Below are 26166 nucleotides of genomic sequence, written 5' to 3' on the forward strand. Positions count from 1 at the left end.
AAAGCCTATCTAGCTGGTATTGCCTGTTTTCACAGCCAAATAGGGGTTACATGTGTATAAATTAAGTTATTACTCCAGTTTCTCTATACCCAATTGGCCATTTGGACTGGATTAATATTCGCCACATTATAGGGTGGTTGTTTTTAGGTATACATGTACAGTATATTAGCGTAATAGTGAATGCACTAAAAAGGGAAATTTATTTATTCACTTAAATTCTAAAGTTGTTAATAAGGTGTATTTAGTAAACACAAGTGTATAACTCGTTTCTAACTTACTGTAATAGTTAACAATAAATTGTATTTCATGAACACTGGGTTTATTATGTATACATATGTACTGGTTGCTAACCAATTGTAATAGTCAAGGTTTTAAGGGAGATCTTTTCATACAATCAATTTTTAAAGTAACTAAGGTATGAGTAAGGTGAAACTGAGGCCTTGGTTGACATACCTTAGTAATCATTTATTTACTTTATGGCTGGAGTAAGCCATAAGTATTTTTAAAGGACACGTTAACACCAAAATTTTTTTAATGGAAACATAATTCTAAGCAACTTTCCAATATGAATTTATGACAAAATTTTAGTCATTTAAGTGTTTTTTGTAAAGTTAACTGCTACTGAAAAAGCATTTGCTTAACTCCTGTTTATGATTTTTTTTTAACAATAAAAAAGTCAGTCTTCTCTAGCAAAGACAGGTCTGATAATCAGCTGGCTTGAGTTACTGTATTTTTTGCCCTGTAAGGCAATAGAAGACGACCCAATTTTAATGGAGGAAAATCGAGAAAAAAAAGATTCTGAAGCAAATACTGTAGTAAAATATTTTATATCAACTGTATAAAGTTAATTGTCTCTGGGCTCGCACATAATGAGGCTTCCCCCAGGGCCCCCCCAAGCATGCTTCAGCTTCCCCCAGGGCCCCCCCAAGTATCCTTCAGCTTTCCCCTGGGCCCCCCCCAAGTATCCTTCAGCTTCCCCCAGGGCCCCCCCAAGTATCCTTCAGCGTCCCCCAGGGCCTCCAAGCATCCTCCAGCTCCCCCACGGCACCCACAGCATACTTCAGCTTCCCCCCCGGGCCCCCAAGCACCTTCCATTTCCTCCCCAGCGGACTCCGGCTCCCGTGATGTCTTCCTCTCTGTGCCGCGGCTCCCAGCGGCTTCTGTGCTTTTATAAGGTTGCGCCCTGTGCGTGTGACGTCAGTACGCACGGGCGCAAGCTTATAAAAGCGAGTATGCGGCAGAGAGCCGCGACACATAGAGGAAGACGCATTCGCCGTATAAGACGCACAAACTTTTCTCCCCCAGTTTCTTATTGCCATCTATAGAGTGGTTATTTATGTTTTTATATCAGTATTTTGCAAAAGTTACATATTATCATAAAAAAGGCATTCTCTCATTAAGAATTGATTTTATTTTATACACACGCAGATATACAGATTGTAGCAGCCCTGAGTTTTACTATTATTTTATGATAAATCTTTTAGTTATAAAAATACTGTTAAGAATTGGTCAACTATATAAGGCAACAATTATAAAGGTCAAAATTAGCAAACTAATGTGCTACTTGTTTGAAGGGATTTTCTAATCTGTCTGGTATCTGCCTGATTGTCTTACATATATTGGTTGGGCAGGTCTATTGGGGCTTAATAGGCTGCCAATTCAGTCTGGAGGGACAAAGTCCACTGCTTGTGAGACAAATGTGGCATTATTCAAAAAGGGATGCCGTTCTCAGTCGAAAACTGTAGGCCTGTTAGTCTGACATCAGTAGTAGGAAAGCTTTTGGAAGTGGTAATAAGGGATGAGATACTTGAATACATTACAAATCACAATACTATAAGTTTGTGCCAGCATGGTTTTATGTGTAATAAATCGTGCCAGACTAATTTAATTGCCTTTTATGAGAAGGTGAGCAGGAACTTCGATGCTGGGATGGCAGTGGATGTCATCTACTTGAACTTTGCTAAAGCATTTTATACAGTACCTCACAAATGTTAATTATAAAATTAAAAAATATTGGCCTAGAACATATTTGTAATTGGATAGATAACTGGCTGAAGGATAGATTACAAAGAGCGGTGGTAAATGGAACATTTTCTAATTGGACCAGTGTTGTAGTGGAGTACTGCAGGGGTCTTGCTTTTTAACTTGTTTATTAATGACCTGGAGGAGGACATAGACAGTACTGCTACTATTTTTACTAAATTGTGCAAGACTTCACAGAGTGATTTGATTAAATTGGAAAACTGGGCAGCAAAATGGAAAATGAGATTCAATGTTGAATAGTACAAAGTTATGCACTTTAGAAATAATTTAAATACTAAATGGTAGTGTGTTGGTGGTATCCTTAATTGAGAAGGATCTGGGGGTTCTCACCTTGCCTCATGGCAGAAATGGCCCTGCAAGGAAGTGAATCTGGGAGGTAGAGTAGCTTAGTTTAGAGTTGATAGTGGAGTAAAAATAATTAAATAAGATGTGAAACTAAGCTTTTGTTCAGTATCTGCCCAAATAATGATAATGTCATATATATAGCAAAGGTATGCAAGGGGCTTGGTGATACTTGAGGAAAGTAAATCTGTTAGCATACAGGGATGCAAACCAGATTTAGTTCCTGGCCAAATGAGAAATAGTTGTGTTTTAGTGTGAATTCAGTCAGACATTAAACAGTTTTGGCTGGTAGGCTGTAACTTTCCAAGAATTTTTGCATGCTTTTGTCCTATCCTTGTGGAGTAGGTTTGTGTATAGTAATGTTACATCCAAGTTTGCCAATATGGTGCCCTTTGGTAACATGTCTGCTAGTTATTTTTAGCAGATCTGTGGTGTTCATATAACTCACAGTATTTTACCAGAGGTTTTAAAATTATAGAAGTGCCTATTTTAGGGGTGTCTGGCGTCATATGTATTTTGTATGCCTGTATTTCTGGGAGCCCTTTGATTTTTTTGAGCTCCTTCGTTTATGATTCTGGACTGTAAAAAAGGAAATTAAATGTTATGCAACGTTTGTTGTGATTTATCATCTTAGCCAATAAATGTATCACTTTGCACCACTTGTATCTATATTTCATATCAAATGTGTTAGCCTACAACTTTTTGACTAGCTAATATGGTACAGCAACTTTACCTTCTTGATACCAGAATGACTGTGCAGTTGCTCCTTGCATCAGTTATTACTGTGCATTTTCCAACATTTTCTTGAACGCCCGCTAATAAAACTGATTATCGTTTCTCTTGGTATAAAGCTCCATTACCTTACTGCTGTGGCAGTAAATAAATCCTTCCTGCGCTGATGATAAGCTCTATTTTCCTTCTTGCCTCTGAATGAAACGGAATTTATACATCAAACATACATAAATCATAGGCGCTGCCTACTGCACTTTTCATTTATGACAGTAAATCAGGCTAAGTAGAACTATAATTTAAAACTAATTAATTGGCACCCCCTTCACCACACTTAGCCCAGTCACTGACATGGTGATTTCTAGTACAGATTGCTTTATTGTTTTATCAATAAAAACAACTTTGAGTGAATATGTACTTACTTTTATAAATATGGATATTACAACCAGCCCATTTGGACTTTTTGCTGCGTCTGTTACGTTTGTGTACAGCTCGTGATTATAGTGAATTAGTTGGACCTGCAGTGGAAAAAGAAATAATTTTTGTTGTTAGGTTTAAATAGCTTAAAAAGTACAATGTTATAGTGAGGAGAGGAATGGCTACTACAGTATATACATACATTGGACTATATAGGGCGGTAAGCTATGCATTTCTTGTCCAGAATCAATTTTACAAAAAGCGAGTGAGCATGTTTAGTTGAAGTAATGGGAGTAGTGATTACTATTAATGAGGAGCTCACACAACACAATAGTAAAGGTAATGAGAAAAGGCATTCTAGCTGGTCTAATTGCTCATCTGTATTCATAATAACCAGACATGTCCATGCACTTCTGTTATGTGTTCCATCTGTGCCATACAGTCTACAACAACCTATCCTTTCTACTAAATTATTTTCTACTTTGTAGAATTACATCTTAAAGGGGAGTTAAAAACTGTTTCTACTGAATTCACTAGTCAATGTGGCAGCAAGGAATAACTGTTTTATTCTTTCTGTGACCCCTTGACAAAGTACTTTCATTTTGAAGTGTATAATCAAACACATTACATTTGTTTTCCAAACTTTACATCCCCCTTAATGAAAGTTAATGTGATACATTAAACATTAAGAGATAGTTCTAATATACTTTGTGCATTTGTCACCTCACTACACTCTGATCATGAACTGTTCCTTATTTAAAGCTTATTGTTTGGGCAAAATAAAATTCTTCAATTCCTAATGTATAGTGAAAAAATATTCTCCTACAATATTGTCCTACAAGGTATTTTGGGTCTCTTAATATGTGATAAGACATACGAATAGATATTAGTAGCTGCAGAGGTGCCAAATTGGGACAAATAGTTTATGATATATCTCTACCTATATATGTAGTTGAATCTCTATAATTTTGTTTAGATGAGATGTTTATTTCCAGTGATTTTACAAACAATTTAAATACTTAGTAGATTTCAACATCAGTTCCATAATAAAATGCATAACCATAACATATTTTCTACATTTATTTACTTTAAGTTTCTGAATGTAATCAACTAAAAATAATGGGTTGAAGTTTTCCCATTTTTTCAGCCTAGATTGTAGTTTGAATGACAGTTATTCTTGTTCTTGCAAAAAAGTACATGGAAATGTCATTACAATGGTTCATAAAAAGGTCTTAGGTAAATTATACATGTGCAATCCATCCAAATTGGATTCTACATTCTAAATGGAAAATATTGGAAGGCTGCCAAAATATACTGTATTACGTTCCATATTTTAGAACTACAGTATATCATATAGACTGTAAGCTATATGGGGCAGGGACCTCCATCCTCTTGTGTCTTTGACTCTTACCTTATTGCAACTGTACCTTGTATTTATTTGTATTTATTGTTATGCTTTGTATTTATCTATTATTATCTTAATAACCCCCTGTTTGTATTCAGTTATCACTTTACAATGGTGACAACAGGCCACAGTTTTCACAGTAATGTTAACAGGCCACTCCTCCCTCTGCCAAATGTTGTCTTTTATGAATACACATTAAATGTGAAGGGCTCCACCATTAAGTAGGGTTGCCACCCAACCAGTATTTCACCGGCCTAAGCAGTAAATAAATGTATATGCTATATTCCAAATTATTCTGCCCCTGTCCTGACTCTGGCCCACCCTAAGCTACTCTCTCTGCTCCCCACAAACCCTGCCAGGTTATATATAGGCATTATGGTTGAACTTGATGGACGTATGTCTTTTTTCAACTCAACTTACTATGTTACTATGTTACTATGTTAGTCACCTAGTCTGAAAATTGGCAGTCCCTTCCTGGCCCAGCTGGCCCTGAAACATCATGATTCCAAATCTGAAATGTCATGAATCCACTACCTCTCTGGTCAGCTCGTCCCCTACTTAATCAGCCCAAATCGGCTTAAAAGGCCCAAAGAAAAAGGTGGCAACCCTGCCACCAAGCTGGGATGATGGGTTCAAGTTTTGCCATATTCTATAGCTTGTGCCAATCAGCACAAACAAGGATTTACGCTGAGTTGACTCAAAGACCATTACATTGGGGTTCTGGTAAGATGGCTAAATTGTGGGTAAAAATCATGTACAACTACACAAACATTTTGCACTTAGCTTAATTAAACTGTAATCTGATAAAAATTCATTATTTAAAAAGTTCCAAATTACAGAAAGGCCATCTCCCACAGACTACATTAGAAGCAAATAATTCTAATTTTAAACAATGATTTCCTTGTTCTCTGTTATTATAAACAATACCTTGTACTTGATCCCAACTAAGATGTAATGAATCCTTATTGGAGGCAAAATAATTCTTTTGGGGTTTAAGGTTTAAATAGTTTTTTAGTAGACTTAAGGTATGGGATGCAAATTAAACCCTTATCTGAAAAAAACGAGATCCCGAATATTCTGGATAACAGAACCCATACATGTATGTTATATGGACATGGTATCTGAATTGCTGTTTTCATTTCAGCTTAAACTCTGAGTTTCTACTGTTGCTATAAAGAATTTCCAGTACACTGTACTTATTAATGCTTATAATGGATATTTGACTTTTTTGTGTTTTGTTGCCAGCACCAAAATATGCCATCCAAGTGTGAGTTGTATATCTGAAATATGCAGCTGTTCTTTCAGGTCACTAAATTGTGAAGTAAATAAAAATCTCATAAGGCAAAAAAAAAAACAGTTTTCTCATTTCATTATCAAGGTCAGCGACTCAGAAAGGGCTTTAAACACTAGCATGTACTGGAGATAGGGAGAAGAGAAACTGATTATAAATTTACTGCTGCAAACCATACATTATTTGTACTTTACTGCTAAAGGACTGTGGTCAGAGCCTGACCACTGAGTCACTTCAATCTACGGATGAGATTTTACTGGTTTATTTGCCTCCACTAATATCTGTATATGATAGCATATGCACAGAGATAAATATTTCCTAGAAAGATTTTTTTATGCCAATATGATTTCCTACACAATAAAGATAATGTAGTGAAAAGGTAAACTCTGCTTATAAATATGGTATTTTTGACAAGTCGTGTTGGCTTGCCTTAAAAATCTCATGATGTAGCATTGCTGTGCCACTTTCCACAGTAAGCAGTTCTATACTACATGATAATATATGGTATAGGGTTGCTTACTATACTATATATGATATATATATCATATATCATAAGTACAGATGCAGTACATGGCTTCTTATGTTACAGTGCCCTGCACTCTGGGGTTGTGTGCTCTTCAGGATTGGTGCTGTGCAAGAATAGGAAAAAAGGGCTGCAGAGGGGGAAAGCACAAAGTAAAATAGAAAAAAACAATGCAGTATATTCCCAGAATTCAAGAGTAATTGAAGCCACATAAGGAGTTGCAACCATTGCAAGTGCACACAATGTGACAAAAGGAATGCCACTAAATGTGCACTTGTTCAAAAGTTTAGCGCAGCTAAAAAAAAGTCCAACAAGTGTATTTGGAAAACAAATACCTTTAATGAATAGTGTTGATTCATGCAGTCATTAAAGTTTGACCACATTTGGAGCTACGCTCATTAAATGACCCTCTTCATTGTATGTAATACATAACTGCTGCCCATTGGAATAGGCACAGCACATTGTTGCCATGAAAGCAATTCAAATAAACCAACCTGACAAGGGATTTGACGGTAGAATAACTATGTTAAAATGATCTTCTTAGCACAAATGTGTATAGTTTCTTTTTTAGCTGTCTTCAACTTTCTTGATTAATATTCAGTGGGTGTTTGAGCCTCAAAATTACATATTCCTTTACAGGTGACTAAGTTTTTAAAAAGAATTAGCAACTGTAAATTATATGCACCTTGTTCTGCTCCTTGGTGGTTCATTGCAAAGCACTATATGACAACCTCTAAAGAAGTATTCCTTTGAGTGTGATCCACTTCATACTCTATTAAAGTCTCTGCAACATCATAGATTTTCCTACTTCCAAAGTCTTAGAAAAAGTTGAAAGTCAACGTTTTCTAGTTCAGGTTTCTGCTGATCATTTATACTAGTAAGATTCAACTTCTCTGTCAAAATCGAGCTTAGATAACCTTTGTAATTAAAATGAGGTTCTCCTGGTTTGACTGCATAGACTCTTAAAGAGAGACCTCTCGTTATCAATTAAATCGATTTTCATTTAAAAACATGTAGGCCGCTTGTAATTGCTTGTCTGCAGATATGCAAAATGTGTTACTTAGAAATTACTTATAAGCCACCGATGTACATTGCAATTTTCTGTTTATCAAATTTTTGTTTTTAACCTTTCCCTTTCAGGCCATCTATTGTGGGAATAGCACATTACAAGGCAATGTGCAAAGCAAACAATGGAAAACTAAATGTAGATTCTATGTTGTTGCCTGTTAATTAACCCTTTCATCAAAAAGTAGATTTAACATTGTTAACAGGGCAAGAGTTAAAGGTAAAATATACCCAATTTGTTTATTAATGGTCATCTTCCATTTTTTTAACAGATTATGGTTGGGGGCAATTAACCTTTTAATAAGATATTGCACAAACTAATTAGAATTAAGGAATATGAAGAAGAAAGAGAATGAAGGAGCAGCAGCTGTCTGTAAAGGTAAGAAACCAAAAAGAAGCAGCAGAAGATGGATAATAAACTGCCCATAACGCACACATGGCACAACAGTGAGGAAGTGGATTTTCTTTTTTACGCTTGGCATTTTGAAAAAGCTGAAAGATGTAACAGAACAAGTATTATAGAAAATCCATGTCTTTGAGAATGATGTGAACAGGAGATAGGACTGATGCACTAGCACCAAGCAGAACTATAGCAAAGTGCATTGAGTGCCTTTGAATGGAAATACTTTTTATGAATGGTGTTGATTCAACTTTGTGTCCCTTTCTGCAATTTGAATAACTATCATAGATTTCCCAAACTGGAAAACTAGGCATTAATGTTGTGTTCTGCTTCACTTTGGTTTCAGAAAAATTTCATACAGTGATTTGATATAATGTATATATTTATGATTTCCCTACTTAAAATCAAAGCTGAAAGGCCAGGCATCCAATAAGCACAACAGTACTACATAACTTCTTTCTTAAAAATACATTATCACAGAAATTGTGGATATCTGAGAGACAAAAGGCTTTTACTAATTAGTATATTTACAAATAAGAAAGCCAATTACTAAAAAGATGTAGCAATTTGTATTTGCTTCCGCTCTTAGATCTGTATCATTATCAAAATTGTATCAACTGCCGTCATTACATGTATTTTGCCTTAAAAGGAATGTGACACCTATGAATATTTTACAAGCTGACCATATTTTGGTGTAAGTTCCAGGAAAAGGTAAAATGCATAAAGGAAAGAAACCACTTCCCTGCGCCACAACCATGAATAAACATTGTGCCAATATTATTGCTTAAATTTCTTAAAAATGTGAGTACTCAAATCTTTTTCATGCAAACACGTGTAGGTGTAGGTGATCAAAATATCACACTCTGGCTGAATCACTTACTCACTAGATGCATACATAGCCAGGCCAAACATCAATCATTCATCATGGTCCTTTTCTGTATCCTATGTGGACACCTACTAAAAACAAAGTGTGGCAAAATAGTGTAATAAAGTTTTTATAAAAAATAAATAGATTGGATACCCACAAACAGAGATTCATATAAGCATTGAATAAAAAGTCTATGAAATCCTAGAAATTTCTGAGATCCGCTACGCATTTCACATGGTACGCCACTTTTCCTTATGAAGTACTCCTGAGGAAGATACCTTCTAAGGAAGCGTGGCATACCAAGTGAAACACGTAGAGAGCAGGTGATTCAGCCAGAGTGTGATATTTTGTTCACAAAAAAATTTCGAGTTTATGTGCGAAAATCATAATTTTTTCAATCCAAAAGTAGAAAACAATGATGGGATTAACTTTCCCTTGAAACTGGGTGAAATAGAAAACAAATATGGGTTTAATTTACCCTTGAAAATGTGCAAAATAGAACACAATGATGGGATTAGCTTCCCCTTAAAAATATGTACAATAGAACACAATGATGGGATTAACTTCCCCTTGAAAATGTGTCAAGGACAGGCTGCCAATGACTATTCTATTCCTCTACTATTCTAAGCCTCCATAAGACTCAATAGTACTTGACAGATCAAACCTGCCGAATTTATTTTTGGCAAAAAAGGTTAGCTAAATGCTAATAAATCACAAATTATGGGAGTTACTTTTTAAAAACTTGAATTTTTCAGGAAATTTCAGAAAAACTTGAGTTTTTTGAGAAACAATATCAGAAAAATCAAGTACTGGCAAAAAACCTTTTTGTAAATCTCGAAAATAAAAAAGGAAAAAGATAAAATCTACTTTTTCTCACACTTGTCTAGTAAATGTACCTCTAAATGTACAAAATGTGCAAAGGTTAGTGGCTAAAAAGATTTAATTTTCTCTTTTAATAATCTCTCTCATGTTAAGGTCATGCTTCAATATGAAATACAAAACCTTTGACGAACACAGACAAACAAACAACTTGACGAATACAGACAAACAACACTTCTGTTTAAACAAATGAGGGCATGCATACTTGTACAACTAATTTATATATTCAGTGGGTTATACCGTTATGTAGTAACTGGTCATAACATTTGTAAATGGCTTAAATAGTTATTCTAGGCCAGATCCAACCTACTTGCCTTGCTCAGCTACTGATCCAGACAATTACAATTTGAATACTCTAATATTCTGAAACCAATGGCATCTTTACTACAAATGTAGCAGCAAAAATGTTGTCACTAGATTCTGCATACTTGCAGCCTCTGCTTTAATGATGTAAGATCATATTGCAAAATCACATTTTTTTTCCAAATCAGCTTGTCTTAAAACTGATTTATTTAAATTCCTTTTATGTATGATAATGTGTGTATTTATTTTGCTATTGCAGGGTATCTTTTTTCTTCTATGAATATGTTTCAATCGTTTGTCTTTCCTGTAGTTAGCCACTGTCCTTCCTTTCTCCCATTATCTTCCTTCTTTTCTCCCAAAGCCTTTTTGTCAGTACTGGTAAATATACAGCATTAAAGAATGGCGCCTGTGAGGCATATCTTTACTTGTAATGAAAATGACTAGGGGCGAATTACTAGCTGATGTGGTAATTAAGTCTAAAAACGTATTTAAACCCCCTTATGTAATAAAAGGCACTAATTTTGCCCAGGAGCAGCCAAAAAGATGTTTGCTTTTAAACAGGTGGCCAGTGAATGCTACCTGCTGCCTGGTTGCTATGGGTTACTGTTTCTGGGCAAACTTAGTGCCTTTTATTACATAACCCCCATAGACTTTAATCAAGCAGGTCCCTTAACTTGCCACATGGGCATGAAACTTGTACAATACTTGCTTGGATTTAAGTAGATTCTCCATCCTGTGGTGGTTTAAAGGTACAAAAAGTAGGGTTACAATGTATAGTTACATAATTGCAGTACAGTGTGTTTACAGTAGAATTAAGACATGGTGATTAATTTTCTAGTTAGTGACTGCTTGAAAGAAATGTAACATGCTTATGGCTTTAATTATGGTAATAACTCCTTCAGTAGTTCCACATTTCTATCATCAGTGTATAGAATACTAAACAGTTAATTTATTGGTGGGTTTTTTAAATATTCAAGTAAAGTGTTGTTCTATCATTTAGATCCATAATGCAGTTTACTTCTTGGTATGGAATCAATTAGGCTGGAGCTTTCAGACCTAAAATTCTGCTGGCCTCTTTTTAAGATCCTATTTAATTGCTCATTTGTGGAGCAGTGCAGCGATGATGTATATATAATGAGGCATTCTCCAATTCAGGAACAAAATCTCTCCTCTGTTCACTTGAATGGCACATACTTTAGAGCCCGGTGCATTTTCTTGGCTATTACTGTATGCAAACACTAACTGGCACATTTGTTTTATTTAAGAACCACTGCCTTCTAATATTTTCATGTTTTAAAGAAGAAAATCACATTCACTTGGGGGTGCCCCACAAGTAATTATATTCACTTATCTGATACCCCAGGTCCATGAACCTGTTGGCAGAAAGCTCAGGGTTCTTCAAAATCTCAGGGCCAATGCATGTGCAGCAAAGTGAAAAAGTTATTTTCCCTCTAATGCGCGCACACACCCGTACAAAGAAAGAAGAAGCGGGATGAGGATGCTCCGTGGTGCTTGCAGGAAGGACCCAGGGCCAGTGCAGATTTCTGACCATAGGGGCACCATCCCATGGGATCCAAGGGTATCAGGTAAATGAATACAATCACTGGGGGATGCATAACTTTTAACAGATCCCCAGAAAGTCCCCATATTGTGGAAGTATGCAGATTAGTTCTTTAAATTTAAGAAAAAAAGACTCTTACCTCTCCAGAAAATGCTTGTCCATTCAGTAGGTGTTCTGACCCTTGACCATCTTCACTTCCAAAATGTAACCGGATCTCCTCTAAGCGATGACTATATGTTAATGGCCCGCCAGATATATTTACTAAATGCTCCTTGTCCAGTCTAAGTGATACATGCCTTCCTGTATTGTACATTGTCCCACTCACCTACAAGATAAACAGATAGTGAAAAGAGAGTGTCACTGGATTTAAAATACTTTGGGGCACATTTATTAAGCAATTTTGAGATAGAGTTGAGTTTATGGGTTTTTGCCAGTACTCAGTTTTTTCAATATTGGTTTCTTATATTGTTTCTTGAAAAAATCCAGTTTTTTGGAAATTTTACCTGAAAAAATTAAGTTTTTCAAAAATAACTTGAATAATTTAAGATTTATTAACATTTAGGTTACATTTTTCTCAGAAAATCCAGTCGAGTACAATTGAGTCCTATGGAAGGCTTCAAATACTAGAAATGTTCGAGTTTAACTCAAAAATGGTTACAAATGTGAATATTCATTGTCAGTCTGTCCTTTTGCTACACACTTTTAAGGGGAAGTTAATCCCATCATTACTTTCTATTTCACACACTTTTAAGGGGAAGTTAATGTCATCATTGTTTTCTATTTCATCCAGTTTCAAGCAGAAATTAATCTCCTTATTGTTTTCAATTTGACACATTTTCAAGGGGAAGTTAATTCCATAATTGTTTTATATTTTACCCACTTTCAAGTCAAACTTAAACACATTATTGTTGAAATGAACACCTGTTTAAGCTCAAATTTTTCGAGTTTTAGCAATACTTTCGGATAGAAAAATGTGTGATTTTCGAATGTAAATTCAAAGTGTAATTTGAATTCCTCTATACATTATCAAATGCCTCCTGGTTAGTGGTTACAAAAACAAAATTGTACCCCTGCAGTTATCCATAGAAACCAATCTGTCGGCAGTGCCTATGCTGATTTTGTTTTTATTACAGCTTTGGTTGTAAACTTTAAAGGGATTGAGACACTATAAGAGGGCATTAGGACATTAGCATATTTCTATTACAAAGGAAAATCTATTATAAGGGTTCCCAAAACAATCAATACTGCTGGCCACACAATGGCAATCTTTGTCAATGACTTGGAGGAGGTTATTGTAAGCAATGCCATTGATACAAATTATGCAGGCCAATTAATCCAGAGTGGAACCTTATTTACTGGGTCAGCTGAAAGTTTCATTAGATACAGGAGGCCCATAGAGCATACAAAAAATGAATCAGGCAAGCAAACAATTAAAATGAAAAGGGCATTTCTGTGAAGAATAAAATATACCCCAAATATTTTTTAAAAAAATATGGCAAGAACAACATCAAAAAAGAGTTTTTAAACTGCTTTTTTAATCTTTTGTTTACATGGCTTAGAAGCCATTTAATGAAGGCTTATTTGTTATGAGACTCAGATCAATTAATTTAATTCAGATCACTGGTTGACTCAGGAGGAAGTATAAAGAGAATAGAACACGTAAAAATATAAAAAGGTTCAGGACCTGATGATATTCCACCCAGGGTAGAGCCCAGGGTAAAGTTATGTTTCTATTCCCTAAGTTCAAGAAGTGCACAGAAAAGTAGCAAATCAGCTTCAATGATGATAAATGCAAGTACATACTTGGGCAAAAATAATATGAATGCTCCTTTTTTTTTACTACAGAAACTGGGTAGGGAACCTTTATAATTAGGAAGGATTTGTTTTCATTCAGGATGAACTTTGCAGCTTTTGGCAATGTCAGTCAGTAGCTATTAAAGCTAACAAAGTAATGTTTTGTATAAAAACATAACATAATTTTGCCTCTATTGATCCCTGTTAAGGGGGGTCATCCCTGACCCCGGCATATACCCCCTGCACTCTGTGGCAAATACTGAGCTCTGAAAGAAAAATCTGGTGCTCAGTGAGGGGCGCAGAGGCAGAAGACACAGCTAGCCCTGTACATAAAAACTACCTTAGGGAAGGAGGTAAAGACAGGGCCCTAATGTGGGCTCTGCCTTCTGCTGCTCTATACCTTATGCGACATTCCTGGGTAGGAGGTGGGAGGGGGCAACTACATGCTACGTCCACCCTTCACTAATAGCCCTAAGGTCTCACCTTGAAACACTGTTGGCTGTATGCAGTGTTAGGTGGCACATATAGGCCTGTCCTTAATGCTTGCCTTTGACTAGCACAGCCACCACTGTATTAGTGCTATTGAGCACACCCAAGCGTTTGGGTGTGCTCAATAGCACTAATACAGTGGTGCATGCAAAGTTGCATGCTGCCTTTTGGTTTGCTAATGAGCCATAAGGTCTCACTTGTATATGCAGTGTAGTTTTGGGAAAATGCCATTACAAGCATGGTGGGTGGGCAAATTAGCATTCAAATTTTCTAATTTTCTACGTTTTTTTAATAAGAAAAACTTGCCAAGCTCAAAAGTGTGCTTATTTATTAAAAACTCGAAAACTTGGTTTTAAAAACATGAAAAAACAACTAAAATACAGCAAAATGACATTTCACACATCATTTTAATCAGTCTGCCAAATCAAAAACTCAAATTGAAAAATAGCTTAAATTATTCTTATACAACTCCCATTGACATGTGTTTTGGTTTTTTAAATTTTTGAGCTTAATAAATCATGAAAATTCAAGTTTCAGAAACTCTAATTTAAATTTGAGATTTCTGTAAATTGTGGTAAGAAGTCACATTTGAATGTTGATAAATCTGCCCCATAATGTGGGATCTTGAAACAAACAAAAAAGCAAGTCCAGTAATGGACCAATGTCAAAGTAGGAGGCAGACAAGCAAAGGCCAAATATAACAATGCAATTAGTGGGTTACATAAATGTTTTCTGAAGAAGCTATTGTAGGTGTAGCTACTGCTCATATTGGAAAGTACTGCCAAAAAACAAGTCTGATTACAGGCCAAGGTCAGGACAGGAGGCAATCAATCAGAGTCCAATAAACAGACCAAACAGGGCAGGCTGCACATAAGTCCAAATATTAGGACAGAGGTCACAACCAGAAATCCATAGTAGATATCCACAGTAGACAAGCAATTGGAAGGACAAGGATCACAGCAGCTTCAGAACACAGGCAACAGGCTAGGTCTCAGTTAGTTGGCTAATGATCAAGCACCAGTGGTATACAAAGGCAGGTTTATATAGGCCCTTGATTACTACAGTAGTGGTACCTGGCCTTTACAGCCTTTTGGCTAAGATCAAGCGTAGAGTTAGAGATTTATGAGAAAGCTAGTGTAGAGGGGGCAGTGGGATTAGCAAGGGGTCCTGGCTACCAGCCAAGGAGCTTCCACTGTTACAAAGGAAACAGCCTAATATTAATCTTAGATCTAACTTTCTGTAACCTAATGTAAATAACCGCTGCATGCTGGCTAATGCCCAGAGCTTGTCAGGTTATTGCATGTACTGAAAATTATGATTTTATTGGTATCACTGAGACCTGGTGGGATGAAACATGAGACTTTGCAGTGAATTTAAATGGTTACACAATGGTGGAGGGGTTTGTCTTTATGTTAAGTCAGATTTAAAGCTATGTGCTAAAGAAATTACCAGGGACAATGTGGAATCCTTTTGTGTAGAGATTTCAGCAGGACTAAAGGTTACAAATAAAATGTTCATAGTTGTATGCTATAAACCAAACCTTAGTGAGGAGGATGAGGCCCAACTACTATTGCAAATGGAGGAGGCTTCAAAACTAGGTCAAGTTGTTATTATGGGGGACTAATTATCCAGACATTGACTGGAGTAATGGGGTGGCCAAGTCAGAAAAAGCAAGTAGGTTTGTAAGTATGCTAAATGACAACTTTTTATTTCAGGCAGTTAAAGAACCTACTAGGAAGGATTCTCTTTTGGACCTGGATATCTAATAATAATGAACTCATCTCTAACATTTGTGTGGGTGAGCATTTGGGGAACAGTGATAATAACATGGTCCTTAGTAGTGATAATAACATGGTCCTTAGTATGATGAGCTCAATTCTGTCCAAGGGTAGTTAATAAAAAATGCAGTAAACCTGAAAATAAAATATTGCCCAATGAAAGAAGATATAATTCAAAGCAACCTGTATATATATACATAGTTGTTTATAAATTGCTAAAGAAAGCATTATATGCTGGTTCTGACCATTCAAGCAATACAATCCAAGCCTGCTGATTTATGAAAAATGAATGCAAGGCATGGGAGTCTTGGCTGGAGAGGATCTAGCTTCTGCTACATTGTTTCACTAGTTAGAAGCAGCAGTCGTGTATGCTTACAGATATAATAGAACTGAAAGAAAAAAAACACTGAACTTTTACAATTGTATATTGGAAAAGTTATATTTTCTTTAGTTTGTTTACATTTAATATTGCAGTCTATAGAATATATATCATATACGTAGCATAACATATACATATACAGTCTTGGCTGGGGCATCTGGAGCCCACCAGAGGACCTGACTCCAAGGGTCCCCACGTACTCATATAAGCCCACTTGGCTGCTCGGTAATGCTGCAGCAGATTGCACATTATTAAGTGCAGTAGGTAGTGGCTTTACGCAGGGACATCTAAACTAAATATGGGGCAGAAGGGGTCCTATTTAGCATGTGTCCCCACCTGACACTCTTTTTAGCCATAATGAGCACTGCATAATCCAGTATCAGTAAGATCACTGCAGAAAATAGATTTGGAAAATTGCATTACCCCTATACATGCCAATGAGATCATTGCAGAAAGGAGTGTTAAGTGTGAATTAACCCCATACATGCCAAATTCTTCTTTTTGTTCACCTTTGTTCTTTAGCCATTTCTTTAGCCTCCCTCCAGTGCTAGACTAGAATTTTTGCTAATTTGTTTTTGTTTGTCTTCCTCATGGCACAACGATGCAGAGAGCTGCTTCAGAATACTCAGCAGTTAAAGGCGGTCATACATGGGCCCATAAAAGGTACTGATGGTCTCAATCAGAAGCTTACTGTATCTGCCCATGTATGGGGCAGAAGATGAAGAGCGCATCTACTCATTGATGCGGTAGCATGATTATAACACTCCTATATGCAGGCAGTTCTATTTTAGAACACAAATAGCTAATCCAATCAGAACTCGCCCATGGGACAGGGTACAAAGTGAGAAAAACATGCCAGTTTGAGCCTGTTGTTTCACTTGGTACACTGCTCTGTAGTAAAAAAATAATTGACTTCAGAGAGATATTGAGAGAGCAGCAAGTTGCTTATCAATTTCTTACGCACCAGGGGAAAAGCTACATCTATAAAGCTACATATACTTTAGTGGGGGAATAGGATAAAAATCTAGGAAACATAGTTCCCCTCAATTCTTCTTCAGATGCTTTCACTGTGCTCCCATGTTTCCTTGTATCCAATTCATTTATTTTTCTCCCCTGGTAGTGTTAATGATGTGTATATTATTATACATATGTATGTGTACATGTTTACATATGTATATAACATGTTTCCCCATGGTAAGTGACAGAAGTGACCTAGGGTACAATTTCAAGTGAGCAAATCCAGAAGGACATTTAAGTAATTGGTGGGGCAGAATACAAGCAATCTCCTACAGGGTCATACTGGGCTAGTGGGGCACCAGGAAAAACCCTGTGGGCCCTCATGGGCTGACCCAAGACTGCTCCCCTGCCTGGCTGTGACCTCCAGGGCCCTCCTCACAACATCCCCCTAACCCCTTCCATGCTACATCCGTTTTACCTTCATAAATTTCCAGGTTTGAGCCCACTTCCCTATGCAAGTCACCCCTTCTCCCCTGAGTCTGCTCTCCTGCTTCACTGCCTGGGTTACTCCCTCTCTTCTGTTTAAAGCTGCAGTCTCAAGAGGGTAAAAAGACATGTGGTGTGTGGGGGGGATATGTCAGAAGGAGGGCTCTGGAGGTTGCAGCCCGGAGGGCCTTTTTACCTCCCCCTTTGATTGGGGGAAATGGGTTTAAAGCTGCAAACTTAAAGAGGTAAATGAAATGCAGCATGGAGGAGGCGGACTTAGGGGGAAAGGGGGCGGCCCAGGCAGGGGAGCAAGCTTGGGTCGTTGGGACCCACCGGGATTTTTCCAGGTGCCCTGCTGGCCCAGTCCAACCCTGGAGGCATGTGCCTGTCTTTAAGGGACTGCAATTGTTACAGCTTTATAGCTTCTAAATAGCTTTCAACAGATGTTCATATCTAATTTTCAATTGCAATCATAATTCATACTTTAGGCACTCAGTATGCTAGAAGACAACCTTTATACTTTGGGGACTGTCCTCTAAATGTACTTTTATTAGAAGGTTTATTAATTTGTCTGCTGGTGTAATCCATATCTTGCTATAATATAAAAATCATAATCTATATGTGTATTGAATGCACATAGTAATTATAATATGGCATGTTCATGCTTGTATGACCTGATGCTTTCAGACCATTAAGGGGAGATATACTGTATTATATCAGAGACAATTTCAACTACAGTATTATCATTTTAGAAAAATAAGCTACATGATATTCAAGAGGAAAAGAACCAGAATAAGGAAAATTAAGATACTGGATATATTTTTGGTTGAGAAAAATCAGTTACAGTTCTATAATATGGTTAGTAAAGGGGATTTAGAGGATTTGCTTTTAGGAGAATTGTCTGGTTAACCTTGTAAAGAAGATGATTCAGAATTAGAACAGAATATCGGATTTATTGCAAAATGTGCTCCATTAACAATTTCATATTTCTATAACGTCATATCTGAATAGAATACTATTTCTATAGATACTCTTCATAATTAATTACATGTGCAAAAATGTGTGTTTATGACTTTTTACACATGATTACATATGTATATAATTCATAAAAACTTACAGATGTGTAAATATTGTTGAAAAGATAATAGTACATCCTGTGGAAACAATAACAATCAAAATGTCCAACCACTCAGAAGTAATGGACTTGGAAACAGCTGACCTACTGTATAAATGAGCCAGTTTCCGTGAAGTTTATTCATCATTTGGAAGAACTAAACTTCAGAATCAAACTGGCGCAAGGCTTATGAGACAATGAGATATTCAAATACTCCTATGTAGCATTGCCCTCTCCGCGTATTTATGCTACTGAATGCTATTCTAATCCTCACTGTAGTCTTCATGGACTACCATACACAAGATAAAGATTTTAAGATTCCAAGATGTGACTGTCGACATAACATCACATTTACAAGGCCACTTTGAGTTGCCAAAGTCAGTTAAGATTGGGGAAAAAAAATTCAAAACAATCAAACTGAGTACTGGTTCACTGCAGGGATGTGTGATTTCCCCACTGCTTTTTTACGTTAATGACATATGACTGTACGGCACCAGTTTGGTTTCAACCACATTATAAATTTTCTGATGAACTGTGATTGGTTTAATTAGCGAGTCAGCATACAAAGAAGAGGTCAAACACCTGGCAATATGGTGTATTGAAAACAATCTGTTTCTTAATGCTGATAAAACAAACCAAATTTTGGTGGGTTTTAGAAAGTCTCATCCAGCTTTTGAGGCTCTTTTCATAATTGGATCTATTGTTGAGAATGTCAGTAACATCAACTTTTTGAACGTTCAGATTTCAGACAATCTCACTTGGAGCCTGCATTCCTCCTCTCTTGTTAGCAAAGCACAGCAAAGGCTCTACTTTATGTGAGGGCTAAGAAAGCAAGCCTTCCCCCCTCTATACTTGTTACATTCCATGGACGAGTTATAGAGAGTGTTCGGACAAATTTGATTATTTTGTGGTATGGAAATTGTTGTGCTGCAGATTGCAAGATGTTGCAAAAGATTGTAAGAACAGCAGAAGAGATTATTGGAGTAACTCTCCCATCAACTCAAGATATTTTTTAATTATGTTGTTTAAGAAAGATATCAAGTATTGTAGCTGATCCTTTATTTCCGTTCTATAATCTTTTTGCTCTATTGCCATGTGGACAATTATGTTGCAGCATTTGTCCTCTGTCAACAAGGTTGTAAAAGTGTTTGTTCCTCAAGCTGAGGGAGGTTTTTTGAAGGGCCTGAGTCAGGTTTTTTTGTAGGGTCTGAGTCAGGTATTTTTGTAGGGCCTGAGTTAGGTATTTTTGTAGGGCCTGAGTCAGGTATTTTTGTAGGGCCTGAGTCAGGTATTTTTGTAGGGCCTGAGTCAGGTATTTTTATAGGGCCTGAGTCAGGTATTTTTGTAGGGCCTGAGTCAGGTATTTTTGTAGGGTCCTGAGTCAGGTTTTTTTGTAGGGTCTTGAGTCAGATTTTTTTGTAGGGTCCTGAGTCAAAACTTAAATGTTTTTTTTTATTTGAGGTCTGAAATTCAACAATTTTGTCCCACTGTGCAAGTTTCTTATGTGGTTGAGATGGCAATAAAAAGATCTGAATCTGAACAAGGGTCCATTTCTGTTGTTGTGTTGTGTTAACCTCTTTAATATTCCCAATGTTTTCATTTTACTATTTTGTAAATTTAAATTAGAAAATGTTGCATTAATTAATATATCTGTGTAAATTTGACATCTGTTTGTGTAACCCAAGGTGAACTTCATGATTTGCATTAAGCATCTGTGTATGTATCTGAATATATTTTGTTTTGTTGCAGAAAGTAATCTCATTTGGATTACTGCAGAAATTCTAATCCCTTATTTTTATGCCACAGATGTCCATTGATTTAATTACTTTAGACTGACTGTCCATTAGCAGACACATGTACACCGTGAGTATCTGACTCATAGGGTTATGGCAGTTTAAAACCATTTTATTCAATTCTTGCACCAAATGAATGCAAATTGCTGCAGACTTGGTCTCTGCGTAAAAAGGAAGCATTATGAAGATTAAATTACAGTGTATTGTCGCCAATTGCAAATAAATCAAATTCATAAATTTTGTAACGTGAAAGAAGGGAATCAAATTATTTCCTGTATATCTTACACCCCTTTGGTGTATTATAAGTGAAGCTAGTCTGGCACTTGCTAATCTCATTTACAGGGTCCCTGTAACCATAACTCCTTTAAGATATGATTGATTCAGTTATGGCTTGGTCTTCTTCTTGGTAACTAAGGCCTATCTCAACCACCTTAGGCTCTCTGGTACATCCACCTCCCTGCTGAGTTGGAGTCCAAAAAGAGACTGACCACATATTCTTCCCCTCTCTTACAACATGAAGCAGAAACTGATAAACTATCCCTTGGCCAATGGGAACACCGCCATCCCACAGGCTAAAGGTTATTGACAGGGACTTCCTTAACAGTAGGGAAAATGTACCTCTTTAGGTCTCATAAAAAGATGAAGTAATATTAGTAGACAATCTTTTGGTTTCTACTTATATATAAATATGCAAAATCTCAACCTTCCCCTTCTTTATATTATAAGGTGTTATTCCATTAATCTTTCTAAACCTATCAAGTACTATCCGCTGACTATCAGTCATGGAACAAACATCCTAATCTCTTTGACCTGTGCATAATTTCATTTGTATACTAGAGAGAAGGTCCAGTTTTTAATGTGCTGGTTTAAACTTATATTCCTATTTAATGGATAGGGATAGAATTCCAAAGGTAAGGAGCAGCAAAAGAGAAAGAGAATGGCAATGGGTGTGGATGGTGTGAAAAGACAGTGGCTCTAAGAGGATCAGAGGACAGGGCCAGGAATTATAGGAAGACAAATGAGGAAATGTATTAAAGAGCAGAGAAGTGAAAAACTTTGAGTTTTAGTAGTTTAAAAGTTTGTTTGCTTCTGCATTTCTGGAAATATGGCCACATATTGGAAATCCATTCCATTTGTCTCTGATCTTCTTGTGGAATTGAACTGAAGGCACATGTATGTTATTTGAATCTGAAGACACTAGATTTACTCCCTATAAAAGAGAAGTAGCAGTTATTTCCACTGAAATAAAAAAAGAAGCAGAAAACATTTGTGTGTGCAGGGATAGCTGGGGACTTCAGTTAAGATACCTTGACTATAGATGCTCAGTGTTTTATTAGATAAGACAGTCTGGGTTTGTAATCACACTGTCTCACAGTTTTGTTATGTGAGAACAATAAAGCAATCGGGAAAAAGCTGACTTTTTAATACAGGAAAATAGCTTGAGAATAAAAGAGTATAATTTTCTGGGGATATTATCTCTGAACAATTTTAAAATAATACAATCATGTAAAATATGTTTATAACTTGACATTTTCTGCAGCATCTAGTTCAAAAAAGTTTCATTTTAGCTCTTTGGCAGAAAAGAGTTTATGCGTGAATAGGAATTACATTTTTTAATAGTTTAATCTAAAAGTTTTGTGAAAGATTCTTTTAATGAGTTATGTAATAGGTGTAGCAGATGTATTATGAGTAATAAAATACTTTCTGCAAGAAATTCTTCTCTATGATTACTATTAACAACCAAAGTTGTTATATATATGACTCACAATATAATTTTCCTATATTTGCCCATTTCATGGAATAAACGGGATGCTGACCAAAGGTTGGACCTTCAAAGGGGAAGCTGGCCAAAAGCACTTAAATAATTTATAAATGACTAAATTGAGTCTCTTGCTGTCCTTTGTTAGAAAAATGTATAAGGTGAACATGAAAAAATAATAATAAAGCACAGTATCTAGTATAATTAAAGGGGGCATGTCACCCTAAAAAATAACTCCAAATTATTTTCTATATTGTTAGTTGAGCAAAATAAACTTTACTTACTCTATATAAATAATATAAATCTTGTTTCCTTCTGTCTTGAATTACTCAATCAAAGCAAGCAGGCAGGCACCATTTTGTGGACACTGTTATGAAGGCAAGCTTTGTATCATGCCAAAATCTTGTTTATGTGCCAGAATTGGGGGCCAGATGGCCAGGCCCATGCACTGGCTACACAGTTAGATGAGAAGGCGGGAGGGAAAAGTGAGATGTGCAGTGACATCTAGGTAGTGCTGAACGGAAAGCTAAAGTTATTGTCTGCCCTGCCTCTATGCCTAAGGCATAGAGGTGGGGCAAGCAATATATGATTGACAGCTGTGATTTTTAAATGCCTTTATAATGGGTTTGGATGTGTTAATATAAAAATGAATTTGGGTTTCATGTTTAATTTGAAAAGTACTTTTAATATACAGCTTTTTATGTCTGGGTGACAGGTCCTCTTTAAGTCTAAAACAACAGGACTTTTATGATTTTTCTTGAAAACGTTTCAGCACTCATCCAAGTTGCTTCTTCAGTTTAACTGATTGGTAGGAAATATCCCAGCATTTAAACCTTTGAGGGTAGGACAGTCACAGACATCCAATCACAATAGTTCCATTGAACTTATTCAGTTAGGTATTGGCTGAAACTCACAGGTGTAAGAAAGTCTGATCCAGTCAGTATGGTACCATGATTCTCATTGATGCAGCTGTTAATCTTTCAAAATACATTACTGTAAGTATGAATTGTTGTGAAACCGCCGGGGTTAGGATGTCAAAGCGGCATTGTAAGTTGTTAACAAGTGGTGTCACAGGCCCCCTACTCTGTTCGGGGAGGGTTTTTCCAGTCTGGCATAAATGGCCTCTCTCATACCTCCTTCAAATCTTCTTCGTCTTGCTCCAAAATAAGCATGTTACTGTCCCTTTTCCTTGAGATATAGATAGACTGCTGAGTCTTGTCCTGAGGAATTAGCCCTCCTATGTTAGGCCATTCTCTTACAGAGCGGTTGTTTTGTCTCCCCAGTGTATAAGTCTGAGCACTCTTCACTGCACTGGACAGTACAGACCACATTACTTTTCATGTCTCAGAGTGTTGCTGGGTTTGAAAAACACAAGAATGCAACATTTCTTGAAAATTGTAATGTTTTTCTGACGTTCCAGCAACATATGGGATGACTATGTTTGCTATGCTCCTATGCTATGTTGCTATGCTATGTTCCTCCCCTCTGTGTGTTGGTCTGGCCTTTTTACTTGACCACTTTTCAAATTACTGCAGGCCTCTAAGCACTGCTTCAGTGAGCGTTAACCTGCCATTCAGACATGCAACTCAGGGAGCACCTGGAGACAAAGCTCACAACAGGGCTCAGGTTTTATGCTTTGCGAGGCCTATTTAGAATACTATGATATAGGGTACTATGCAGATGCATTTGTTATTTTATGTGGGCTAGCCTGAGTTAGCTGACCCATGTTCTATTCATTCCTATGGGATTTTAAGAAGCATATTTATCAATTGGTGAACTCTAACTTTCATTGATAAATATGCTTCTTAAAATCTCATAGGAATGAATATAAGGCGAGTGAGTTTCTATGATAAATCCGCCCCTCAGTGTCAATATTTTAATGTGAGCTCTTTCTCTAACAAGGATATTCCCCTTTTTCTTACTCTGGCTAATCAGTGTATCCATTTGTGTTTTCTTTGTGATAATTCATGTGATTCACAGGTTCTTCACCTTCTTTCTCTGTTCCCCTGTTCCCCATTTTTCCAGGACAACTTTGTGTAAGCAGATTACCATTCCTTTTCTAAAAGTTTTCTAGAAGTTTGTCACTAGACACCAGTTAGAAGGAGGAGTTGGCCTTAAAGCTTGTGGTGTGGGTTCTTCTGATGGGAGTCATGTGCTGGGCTGGGGCTATTCCCCAAGAGTACTCACTTGGAATTGTCCAGGAAAGGGAAATTTCAGTTAGTATGATACAATTTCCTTTTTCTTATTGATAGGCATTTTTATTTTTGTCTTTGCTTGCAAAAGTTACAAGGATTGCAGATTTTTTCTTCACATCTAAATATATATTTTACTTTTAGAGGGAGGCCCCTAGGTATTTTTAAGCAACATATATGTGATGGTTTTATCAGTATGTTTTAACATTGTGTAATTGCATTTGGCATTCAAGTTTTTTTATACTTATATGCACCACAATATATCGCACTTTAACTTACGTTGCACTTTGCATTTGGTATTCAAGTTTTACATATTTTTATGCACTACGATGTATCGCACTTTAGCTTATGTTGCACTCTATAGATCATTATGCATTATGCTCTTTATTTTACAGATTACCTGGAATTATGATTGGTTTGATATCTGCTGGAACTGAGATCTTTTTTAGGGTTAAGACATCTGCTCCAGAGAGAGGTGTGGTCTGGTGGTGGTTAATTGGTGGGTGAGTCTTTATAAGCACTTTTTTTGATAATATTTTCCTGGTGTGCATCAGCATTTTTTTTTACATATTTATATTATTTTTCTATATGTGTGTGCCTTAGCACTATATATATATATATATATATATAGAAAATGAAAAAATGCCGCACTCACAGGACTTACTAGTAGAAAATGGTGATTTATTTTTCACAGCATAACCCTGACGTAACGTCAGGGTTATGCTGTGAAAAATAAATCACCATTTTCTACTAGTAAGTCCTGTGAGTGCGGCATTTTTTCATTTTTTTCATTTTCTATTCATTTTCTATACATTCTTGAATTTTGGTAATACTGCACCCGGGCATTCAGTATCCTGTTAAACGAGAGTGCCGGCTTCCAAAAAGACTATATATATATATATATATATATATATATATATATATATATATATATATACAAGAACAAAAGGAGTACACCACACAATCAAACACCCTGGGTGCTGTCCAAAAAAAACAATAAAGGAACAGTGTGCCGCACACGGGGACTTAGGAAAAAAAAAATGTGTTTATTGGAAAAGATATATACTGTATATATATATATATATATATATATATATATAAAACAATATTTTAATTTAAAATGCCTAAAATAACTTTGAATTTAGCAGAATGATAAAAAACACATTTTTAAAGCTATTCCTTTCATCTGTGCAGCTTTGTTTTCAAAAACATTAATCTGCACAGATGGCTGAGACTTGTAATCTCTTATTCTCTGTTACCATGCTACCAGATACAGAATGGATTTTTTTTAATGAAATGGCAGTTTTAAGGGTTTATTTAACAAGACATGTATTTATTCTTTTTATGATGTTAACTTGCGTAACATAAATAAAGGTTTTTCTTTTTTTACCACTGTGTAGAACAAAAAGCATCCATAATTGGTGTGTCAAAATTATATGTTGTATAAAAGCTATTACTGTATATCAGAACAAGTTCAATATTCAGTATCAAGATTTGATGTTATCAGTAGGTGGCACAAAAAGCTTGTGTATGTAAAAAGTAAGCCACAAACCTTTTGTTGGTTATCAAAGCTTTAAATAGGTAATACAGGTATGCAAT

General features: G+C 36.3%; 1 protein-coding gene across 1 annotated transcript in view; it reads right to left on the reverse strand.

Moving 5' to 3' along the window:
* ca10 (carbonic anhydrase X) overlaps window positions 1–26166 on the reverse strand; it is a 156898-nt gene that overhangs the window by 43162 nt on the left and 87570 nt on the right. The window contains exons 4-5 of the mRNA XM_031894778.1: window positions 11966–12151; window positions 3537–3632 (exon numbers count right to left, since the gene is read on the reverse strand). Coding sequence (XP_031750638.1) covers window positions 3537–3632; window positions 11966–12151 — 282 coding nt within the window. The remainder of the gene's footprint in view (window positions 1–3536; window positions 3633–11965; window positions 12152–26166) is intronic.

The sequence above is a fragment of the Xenopus tropicalis genome, chromosome 10, assembly GCF_000004195.4.
Source record: "Xenopus tropicalis strain Nigerian chromosome 10, UCB_Xtro_10.0, whole genome shotgun sequence".
NCBI lineage: Eukaryota > Metazoa > Chordata > Amphibia > Anura > Pipidae > Xenopus > Xenopus tropicalis.